The following is an 11,488-nucleotide window of genomic DNA, read 5'->3' on the forward strand; positions in this document are numbered from 1 at the left end:
AAAAACTTTCATTAAAAAATTTCTTCTAAATGTTTGCAAAAACGTAAGAACAATTTAGACCACACGGGCGCAATAATCATGAACAAGGAAAAAGAACCATATATATCTGTGTTATGTATTTTTTTATATATTTTTTCCTTGTTCATGATAATTGCGTACGTATGGTCTAAGTTGTTCTTACGTTTTTGAACAAATTTGTGCGTACGCATGTTTAGTGAATGAGACCCATTGTTTCCGACTGTTCAATCCATCTGCTGCAGGAGGCGCTTTTCGCAAAAAAAAAAAAATAAATAAAACATTTGCAGCCTTCTTATAATCTGTATTTAAAAAACTTTTTTAAGAATAATATTATATTATTAATAATAATATATTACACACATATATACTCACCTAAAGGATTATTAGGAACACCATACTAATACTGTGTTTGACCCCGCCTGTGTTCGTCTTCAGAACTGCCTTAATTCTACGGGTAATGATTCAACAAGGTGCTGAAAGCATTCTTTAGAAATGTTGGCCCATACTGATAGGATAGCATCATGCAGTTGATGGAGATTTGTGGGATGCACATCCAGGGCATGAAGCTCCCGTTCCACCACATCCCAAAGATGCTCTATTGGGTTGAGATCTGGTGACTGTGGGGGCCATTTTAGTACAGTGAACTCATTGTCATGTTCAAGAAACCAATTTGAAATAATTCCAGCTTTGTGAAATGGTGCATTATCCTCCTGGAAGTAGCCACCAGAGGATGGGTACATGGTGGTCATAAAAGGATTGACATGGTCAGAAACAATGCTCAGGTAGGCCGTGGCATTTAAACGAATTGGCACTAAGGGCGCACTCACACTATCCAAACCAAACCGCGCTCGGGCGCGTTTGACCCCCAAAGCCTGGTTTGTTTGACAAGTGTGATCGCTCTGTTCCGCGCCCGGGCGCGGATTGGTTAATCGCGCCACGGCCGGGTTGCAGAGGTGGGCCGGAGCGCGGTTCACTTGGGCTCAGGCGCGGAAGGCTGTGGTGTGAGCGCATTCGCGCCTGAGCGCGATTCAAAAGGTGAAGACGTCAGCTGCGCGACCACTCACCTTCATCTGCCGCCGTAAAAACCTTTTGATGCGCGCAGCGGGGTTACGTGAATGTCCGAGCTGCGCACGTGACAGATCAACTAAGCAATATGATGACATGTGAGAGGGCTGTCTGTAATCGCGCACCAAACGACTCCGGGTAAAAAACACAGACTTATCATTACGGTGGGTTCCAGTGTTAAGGGAGAGCTTTACTTCCTGCTTTTTTCAAAACAAACGCATCTTAATGACGAAAGCGCGCCCGGACTCGGATCGATAAAAAGTACAGTGTGAGTGCGTGCACCATGGGGGAGAAGGGAGGGGTAACAATCGCGCTGGGGCTTGGTTTGGTTTGGATAATGTGAGTGCGCCCTAAGGGCCTAAAGTGTGCCAAAAAAAAAAAAAAAAAAAAACATTTCCCACATCATTACACCATTGCATTAATGAGAAATTGAACAGGTGTTCCTTGTAATCCTTTAGGTGAGTGTATGTATAAATATTTTTTTTTTCTTAATTATTTATATGGTATTTGCCTATCAATTGAAATGAATATTACTAAATTACATTTTACGAACAAATTTGTGCGTACGCATGCTTAGTGAATGAGACCCATTGTCCTTTCCTCTTCTGCTAAGAGTCTATAAGAGAACCCCAGTTTAAGGGGAAATGGTTTATGTGGTCATCTACTGAAATACAGATTTTAATGCTGAGTAAGTCTTTTTCATCATTACTTTTAGAAGGAATTCCTGTATACCAATGAAAAAAATCCATATTTAAAAAGGGAAAAAACATTAACAAGCAAACCTGGATGTATCAAAACAGCAACATCAAACTGAATTTATCAGTAGTTTATTATGAACCACAAACACCAAAAGAAATTGATACAGCAAAAGAAAAACAAGAAAAGGATGACTGACAAACATTATATTTATATGATACAAATAAAAATACACAGACAGACAGGCAGAAAAGCACATTGGCAGTAAGGTAATTCAGCAGCACAATGCAAATAATTTAAAGTGTACAGGAGAAAAGGGTGCAGGCTGGCTTTTTTGGCTCAGTGATGTGGTATTTATAATACAATCAAGAATAAAGTCATGAACTAAAACTAAATACTATAAAAAAAAACTTGCTGTGTGTACTTTGTGTGACGTATTGCACATGATAAAAACTTATTTTCAATTAACATATTTTAATCATGATGAACCATCTTGTAAGTCACCTTGGTAAAGAAGACATAAATGTAGGACACAACAGATGCCAGACAACCTTTTATGCTAACTTGGCCATGTAAATATTGAATTAGTTATGTAACAAATTATCTGCCTTTTGTAGCAGGAAATGGTTTTCTTTTAAGTTATACACAAGCAGGCTGTAAGCACCTCCATGAGAAGTATCCCAGGTGACTGACTTGATAGCCATCAAGGTACAGTCTCCAAATGCAATACAAACATTAGGCTGTATATGAGGATATCATCTAGTGCTGGCTGTTAATGTCTTTGTGGCTATACTAATGTATCTGATCACAGTAGATGGCTATGTGAACCTGCTCGCAATGCACATAAATAAATCAACTTAACATTTAATATAATTATTTTTCTAACACGATATATAGATATATATATATATATATATATATATATATATATATATATATATATATATATATATATATATATATATATATATATATATATATATATATATATATATATATATATATATATGTATAGTATGTGTGTGTGTGTGTTTGAACTGTTTGAAAAGTATTTGACCTGAATCACCACCCAAATAACTATCCCTGATTCCTACTGTAATCCCTGATACACGATGCCACAGTTGTGGTGCGAGACAATACAATTATAAAATATATATGGACCCTTAAATGAAATATTTGCGTGACCTTTAGCACACACGCACACAAAACACATTGCACATATCATGAGACTCATGATCCCATTCACATAAACAAGCACACTTTTTGATCTATGATAGGACTTTGATTATCTGAAACCACAATCAACAATAGCAAGACTTACACATATACAGAATTGATTAAAAATAATCTTCACTAAGACCTTCAATTGAAATATGCACTCGACTACTCAGGCACTGTAGTAAACTCTGTAATACAGAGTCTTATTCCTCCAAAGTGAATAGGAGTTGTCAAACTTTAACAAGTATGTGCCATCTCCCGGAAAATCGTGGCTGCCGCCCTGCACTGCCAGATGACTGTCCTGCCGGTACACAGGCAAGATCTCTCCTAAGTTCGAGTTGGCAGTTGCTTTAGAGCCCTTCTCTACATCTCCAGGAACAGCAGGAACTGTTTGAGAAAACAACTATTATGTCACTGAAAGTATTGTTTCTATAAATCTACAGTACTTATGTGAGAATCACATGAATGCGAGCATCACATGAATGTGACCCTGTCTATGAAATCCAGGCTAAAGAGGGTCGCACACCGGACGAAAAGTGCCGCGTCTAGCCGCCGTGACATATCATACACCGGAAGTGCACATTAAATAGCGCAAGCTTAGTCAGATAGCGTCTACTTCAAAATGTTAAATATATGTTAGCATCCAATGTTAATCGTTAATTATTTGGGACAAATATGATGTTATTTAATGTTATACTATGTGATTGGCGCTCCATGGCGCCACAGGGATTTGACCAACTTCCTGAGCGCCGCGGACAGGTGCCACCTGTTGGTGCCGGTGTGCATATACTCATAGAAAACAATGTGTTCGTTTTTTTTTAGAACAGCGCGGCGCTGCGCGACCCCCTTAAGTCTCATGATCTAATTATGAAATTAAGAGCATCAAAGTGTCATTTTACTTGCGAATTTCACATTCATTTTAATCTTTGACATGGTTCTACAGTCAATATTAACTGTTTCCCCGCCGTTGACTAGTTATCTCGTCAATTGAGAGACAAAAATTTGCATGAAAAAAATGTGTTTCTGATGAATTATGTTCATTTGTAATACCGCGATTATCCGTTAGATGGCGAACTTACCCAATTTATAAAAAAACTGAACAAAACAAAAAACTATTTACTAATTTAAACTCTGTATGTATTGATAATCGTTCTGAATCTGATCTCTAACAAAATTCCTTCACAAAAATGCAATTATTTCAGCTTTTTGCAAAAAATTGTATTTTTTAAGAGTTTATAAGCAGAAAAAATATAGATAGGATGAAACGTTTTTTTCCCCGTTTTTTTTTTATTGTTTGTTTGAAAGCAGAGGGTGTGTTCTTTCATTTTATATATTTGTATGTTTATATATTTTTAGAAGAAAATTTTCCTGCACGGCATTTTGTGAAACTTGTGAAAATCACATAAAATGCTTGTGGGGCAACTTTTCAAAATAAGGGTGGCAGGGAATGAGTTAAATATATCAAGATTATATTCTCACAGAATGTTCTTTACATTATATAGGATGACTTTATGTAAAAAGAAAAAAAAGACTATATTTTAGTCACATCAACTATATCAACTATATAATTTATAGCCGAATATATACAAAACAAGTTCTGTGAATTATGTTAAACATTTGCATTTTGGTAATAAGTTCTTTCTCACCTTCCGGTTCCTCATCTTCATCCTCGTCGTCACTGGATTCACTAATGTGGACGGTGATGGCTCGGCTGGTGACTGGGGACCAGTCAAAGTAGACCCCGAAACCAATGTCGTAGCCATCTGTAGCAAACTCCCAGCACACCCGCTTGGCCTCAGGAATGGTAGGCACGTGGACGGTCATAACATCTCCGCGGTAGATAGTCACCATGCTGTCTTTCTCTTGACGCAGCTTGGCTTTTAGCTCCTTTAGGGATGCAGAGGTCCATGTAGATGCTGGTTTTACAGGTGGAAGAGCTACAAACAAATATTTTTTTGTAATTTAAAAAACAATTATTACTATAATAAATGTTATGCATAGATTACCTTAAAATATCACATTAAGCACACACTGTATTTGCAAAGCAGAGTATGTACTATAAGATCCAGGGTTTTTTTAAACGCTGGCGGGGAAAGAGTTAAGTAACTCCCCAAAAAAGTAACTAATTCAGGAAAAGCTCTGGCCTGCCATCTCCGTTTCTGACTCAAACTGTTCCCGCTCAGGCACACAGAGTGCGTACTTCTACGTTAATATGTTCAGTTTAATTCAGTACATTATTTTATTTTTTAAATTGAATCAGTTTTTTTATCTTTTTTTAAAAAGTAACTCAAATAATAATGTGTACATTTATAAAGTAATGCGTTACTTTACTTGTTACTTCAGAAAAGTAATATTATGACGTAATGCGTGTTACTTGTAATGCATTACCCCAACATTGGTCATGCGTGTGCCTCGTCATGTCAAAACATATGTTACGTGCATCATGTGAACCTATGTGCATTGCACATGTCAAAATACATACCTGCTACAGACACTTTGTAAGGGGTTTACGCTTGTGTTTGCTACATACTCGCTTAATCTCATGTAATCAAAGTTTATTGTCAAGTAAGAAGTGAGCGTGTCTTTATCATTAACCCTCTCAACGTGCATGCAGCTGGCACGTATTTTGACCTGACACGCAATGCACAAAGGTTCCCACCAAACACATATTTGACATGACATCCCGAACACATATTTTGCTTTTTGTAGGCACCATCCACCACTGTTAGGGTGTACTCACTTTTATTGCCAGCTATTTTGACATTTATGGCTTTATGTTAAAGTTATTTTCAGAGGACAGTAAATCTATACTGCTATACAATGAGCACACTGACCACCCTAAAATATATCCAAATTTCATTTCTATACTATTGTCTCTTGAGGAGATGTACTAAAATAGTTGCAGAAATAAATTTGAGGTGTGTATTTTGTGATATACTGTGTATTAACTCTTTCCATGCCAGTGTTTTCAAAAAAGTTGCCAGCCAGCATTTTTTATGATTTTCACAAAAGTTCAATGCCTTCCAGAAAATGTTCTTCTTTAAATATATAAGCATACAATATAAAATGAAAGAAAAACCCTCTGCTTAAAAAAAAAAAAAAACATTTCCCTGAGAGCAAAAAGCTGAGATATTTGTGTTTTTGTGAAGGACTTTTGATAGAAATCAGATTTAGAGCGATGACCAAAACATACACAGAGTTTAAACTGTTTGCCTAAGGGGATACTTTTGAGTTTTAGAAGTTGGGTAAGACCGTCACCTGGTGGATAATAGTGGAAATACGGATTGCCGGAAAAACTTGTCATTGGGAGGGAAGCATTTTCTCTTAATTGATGATTTAACTCATCAATGGCAAGGAAACAGTTAAAATATATCAGTGCCATTGTTTTGTCTAAAGCCCTGTTCGGACAGGATTAGTTTTACAGGGGGACCTCTGAGAAAATCGTGTTTCTCAGAGGTCCTCTGTGTTTTTAATCCCGTCCGAATCGCCCATGTCTGTGTTTTTCTCTGACGACCTCCATAAGAATTCCAGAGCAATTTACCTAATGTTTTTCGCCAAACTCAGAGGTCCTCTGAGAAATTTAATCCCGTCCGGATGCAAATGTCTGTGTTTGCCCGCAATATCTTTTGAAAACGCGGCTCATTTCGTGTTTTGGCCAACGTGATCTGCCGTAAGGTCTTACGCGTATATTGTATTTCCCATTCATTCAAATATGGATGTTTTTTCCATTCTGCGAAATGAAATAATTAAATTAAGACGAGCTGAATATCAAACACTGTTAAGACTGGCCACTGTAATCAGTAACGTTATAAGGTAAGAAACTCCAATCAAACTTGTTCAACTCCGGAATGGTAATTATTAAAAGATAATAAATTGTTATTATTCATTATTTCTTCATTTCTTTGTGTTTATTATAAGCAGACAGTTATAAAAAACACATAGGCTAACGTTACTTTAGTAGGATTTGTATATTTTATTTTGATTTGTTAAAATTAAATTAATAAATTACATGTTCTGTAATAATTTTACATTTAAAGCAAAATATTAAACATTACAAATGCGTATCCAGAGCACGTGATCTTCTGCAACGCCCAAATGCATGAAACAGACACTCCCATCTCTGGAATAGCCTGAACATTTTAATTCCGTCCGAATCGGTGCATAAAATCAAAGACGTCCTGGGGGACACATTGAAACTCAAACGTTGTTCGGAAAACGAATCCCGTCCGAATAGTGTATAAAGGAACAGTATGTAGGATTGTGGCCAAAACTGGTATTGCAATCACAAAACTTGTGGCTAAAACTGGTACTGCAATCACACAACTGGTGGCCAATACACAAAATGACAACATAAACATCAGTTGAGGGCTGCAACTCCACTTTTTTAATGACATATCCAGGCCAAACCACTGTTGTCAGTGATATAAGTATTTGAAATGAAAATGATTTCTTAATGTCTAGTGACATATCAGGGCCATTTTATGATTAATTGATATACATTTCTTGCATACTGTTCCTTTAAGGATGCATTTTTTTAAGGCACGCTTATAAAATCTACTTAAATGTCCTAATTTAACTAAGAACTAATCCTGGCTTAATCTAAGCCCCCTCTGTAAAACGAGACCCAAATTGTAGAGAAATATAGTGTGCTGCATTTACAGGGTTCCTACACCTTAGTTAACTTCAAATTCAAGGACTTTTCAAGGGCTTTCCAGGTCCAATACCGTGAAAATCAAGGACTAAATGTGGAGAAACAATTCAAGTGAGAGCAAGGTTACATTGTGTTACTTTTAAAGATACATTGTTAAAGTTCCCTTTCGAGGGAACTCGTGCTGCATCACTGCGGTGACACATTGGGGACGCCTCCAGTGGTAAGTGCGTCTGAACGTGTATATCAAATTCAACCAATGGTGAGGCTTAACGACAAAGACAGGGTGACGCGGGAGCCAGGAAGTATATCGCTATCTGAAATATTGCCAAAGACGGCGTTACAGGGACACAGGAAGTATGGCAAGGGACACGCAGCGTCTCGTTCCTTTCTCAGGGAACAACAGATACGTAACCCGAGACATTTTCATGTGTCAAACACAACACATTTAGGTATGATTCAACATTCGCATACAGAAGATAGAAGCATTTAAAGCAAACAGTTTAGCACGTGTGCTTAAAAAGTCTAGAATTTTTATGATATTATCCTACACTACACAGGGAATAATATGAATTTTTTTCCATAAAACTTCTTGCATAAAATAGATTTAAGCACTTTCAATGACCTGTATCTATGTATGTATATTTTCCTGGGAAGTTTTTGAATTTTTTTCCCAGATTCACAAACTTTCAAGGACCCGTGGGAACCCTGCATTTACTTTTAGGCATTTGACAGATGCTTGTGACATCCAGTGTGATAGAATAAAGCGATGTTATTAAGGATGTTTATAAACATCATTATTGTTGTTAATAAACCATTCTTCAACAAAACAATACACACCATTAGCATTAACTGCAGGTGGTTGCAGACAATAGTGCATTATTAATTAATTAAATTGACCTCAAAGTCAGAGGTTGGGAATATAATAGTCTATTATTATCATCATAATAGTATTGTTTAAACTCCAGCTTTGACTATCCAATAATAGTAAATCCACACAGTGTCCAATAATGAAATGTAACAGGTGGCATAATCTTTTTTGATGTGACAAGCATACAGACAGTCAAGTTCTCTGGGGACAATGATGAAAGATGATGAGATGGTTTCCAGAGCTCAGGTTCATCTCTTTAATACGGGCTGTGCTAACCTTTTTTCTCCCCAGAGTGTGATGTCCCATCACTGGCAGTGCTCTCTAGCGAGCCCTCTTCCCCTGCTTTCCCGTGAGATGCTCTGGTCTCCTGTTGACAACCACACAACAATATAGTACACAAACTATTTAAATATAAAAATGCATTCATATTATGAGAAAAAATTAAAGTTAAATAAAATGATATGTGCATACTGTATACAAATTCATATAAATCTGTGTGTTCGCCCTGTTGGACTTGGCTTTGCTATACCTCACTAGATTGCAGAGATTCTCGGTTATTGCTATTATCATCCATTTTGGTTTGGTTGTCCGGTTGGATTACTGTCCGTGAAAGGTCTGTGCTTTGAAGTCTTCAAAACAAAAATAGAAAGGAAGTTTACATGCTGAAATGAACCCTGGAAACGGCTGCTGCATGTTACATCAAAGCTTGCCTAATCCGATTACCTGTTTAAAGAGTCCGATTCACAGTTTTTTGAAGTTATACCGGGGAAAGATGATACAGACAGCGAGGACAGCCTAGACTGGAGCTCTGATGTCTCTAGTTTCTCCATATCTACTGTAGTAGCGTATCAAAAACATGAAATACATCTCATATTCTTCCCAATGTCAATACGTTCAATCACAAAATTTCCGTCAGACCAGATAAAAACTCATAACTTACCTGTCTCACGGGTAAGTTATCTTTAAGTTTCCCTCATTAAAAATACAAAACCTGCATGAAGAATGAAACAATTCATATGGTATCGTAACGTACGATATTTATATAATGGCATCTTGTCATTGCTACAGCAACTTACATTTAAGATCATATGAATCGATTCGCATCAACACTTCAGACACGTCAACTAAAGTAAGTAAAATAACCCACCAGACCATCAATCTCAGCAGACGGAAAAAAGATCGAGCTAAACAGCATTTACAATGAAAACCAACCCCACCAACACGAAAATATATGTTAAACTTTTACGTCCATTGTTGTTTTATAATATAAGAAACAAAGACGTACCTTCGTAGGCGTGTGATGCTGCACCGTTGTTACACAAATACCGTTTCACAACACGCCAGGAAGTCCGCTAATTTGTAAATACGTACAGTGAAGGCAGAAGTATTATCTGAGGGGCTGCCACTCATACAGCTACATAATAAAAGTCCCAAGGCAAGAACGAGGCATTCAAGTAGTTAGATTTTAATAAAATAATACATTTAAAACAGTTTCATTTGTATATTGTATTTTAAATTATGTTTTTAGAGAGAGTAGGAAAAAAGTCAAATGTAATCGTTTTATTAACAGATTATTTTCCTGACAGAATGAAATGTGAATCAAACACAGCCACCCTTTATATGCTGTCACTATTAACCTAAAATTATTATTATCCCTGCTGAAAAAAACAATAAAACCATTACAGAAAATTCTAATGGTTTCCATTAAAATACCAATAGGAACCATTAGCTTTTACCATTAAAACCACTACACTGTAGTGTGTTTTGGGCCATATTCCATTAGAACCAATACATAGAACCAATACATACCATTAGAGTCCTTCAAAAACCAATCCATTGTAGTGTGTTTTGGGCCATATTCCATTAGAACCAATAAAATTCCCAATAAAACTATTAGAATTTTCTTTAATGGTTTTATTGTTTTTTTCCAGCAGGGATATTAACATATTAATAAAAAATAGTAAAGATAAAACATTGAAAAGCTTAATAGTGGCTTATATTACATGACATGTAATCATGTAAATATGTGATGCTTTATGTAAGAAATGTTTAGGGACTCAAAATTACATGCATTGACAAGCAGTTTTCTTTTCTTTGTTGTGCGATTTCCAGAGAGGAAGGACATATCTAAGTATTTATTTAAAATTACACAACAGCCTTTAGTTTACATCAGTCATGAACTATGAATTTTGATTAGTTATTTGTTAGTCAGGAGCAAGGGATATTGTGATTCTAAAGACAAATCAGATAAAGAAATAGTGTATTTGCCCATATACATTCAATACTTCTGTAAAATCGATCCAATACTTTTTTTATGTTGTTTCACTAAACATTCAGGTTTAGGAAGGTGATATAGTGGAGATGAATATCAATATTATATATAAATAGAGTAAACATTGTACAGAATATCATAACATTATACAAATTGTAGTTTTGCATTATTTTATTCAGGATCTGATCATCTGGTCATCTTTACCTTGATTGTACTTTTTTACACTCTTCGGAGTCATATCATACAAATGGGAGACATATAAAAACCATTGTGCCACAAGTAGCACAAATCTGCAGAGGATAAACACAAATATAGCACTAAAGCATCTCAATGGACTTTATTCAACTGTCATACACACTTTTCCCCTGAGTTTCATTAACAGTTACAGTGAGGAAAATAAGTATGTGAACACCCTGCTATTTTGCAAGTTCTCCACTTAGAAATCATGGAGGGGTCTGAAATTGTCATCGTAGGTGCATGTCCACTGTAAGAGACATAATCTAAAAAAAAAAATAATAATCCAGAAATCACAATATATGATTTTTTTAAACTATTTATTTGTATGATACTGCTGCAAATAAGTATTTGAACACCTGTCTATCAGCTAGAATTCTGACCCTCAAACACCTGTTAGTCTGCCTTTAAAATGTCCACCTCCACCCCATTTATTATCCTAAATTAGATGCATCTGTTTGAGGTC

At 36.2% G+C, this 11,488-nt stretch overlaps 1 protein-coding gene across 4 annotated transcripts; it reads right to left on the reverse strand.

Annotated features, from left to right (window-relative positions):
• Positions 1 to 1,894: 1,894 nt before the first annotated feature.
• LOC129417819 (protein TMED8) lies at positions 1,895 to 9,910 on the reverse strand. Of its 4 annotated transcripts, none has more exons than XM_073864869.1 (8): positions 9,802 to 9,861; positions 9,593 to 9,640; positions 9,457 to 9,507; positions 9,240 to 9,351; positions 9,046 to 9,145; positions 8,793 to 8,883; positions 4,644 to 4,934; positions 1,895 to 3,384 (listed from the first exon to the last, which is right to left on the reverse strand). In XM_073864869.1, exons 4-8 carry the CDS (start codon positions 9,344 to 9,346, stop codon positions 3,167 to 3,169), a joined length of 807 nt encoding a protein of 268 aa, XP_073720970.1. In that variant the 5' UTR covers positions 9,347 to 9,351; positions 9,457 to 9,507; positions 9,593 to 9,640; positions 9,802 to 9,861; the 3' UTR covers positions 1,895 to 3,166. The 4 variants fall into 4 exon arrangements, with proteins under 4 accessions (XP_073720970.1, XP_073720972.1, XP_073720969.1 ...); XM_073864871.1 differs by having other exon boundaries at positions 9,240 to 9,348; positions 9,802 to 9,857; XM_073864868.1 differs by lacking the exon at positions 9,593 to 9,640 and having other exon boundaries at positions 9,802 to 9,910.
• Between the last annotated feature and the right edge of the window lie 1,578 nt (positions 9,911 to 11,488).

Source organism: Misgurnus anguillicaudatus, unplaced genomic scaffold (assembly GCF_027580225.2).
Source record: "Misgurnus anguillicaudatus unplaced genomic scaffold, ASM2758022v2 HiC_scaffold_28, whole genome shotgun sequence".
NCBI lineage: Eukaryota > Metazoa > Chordata > Actinopteri > Cypriniformes > Cobitidae > Misgurnus > Misgurnus anguillicaudatus.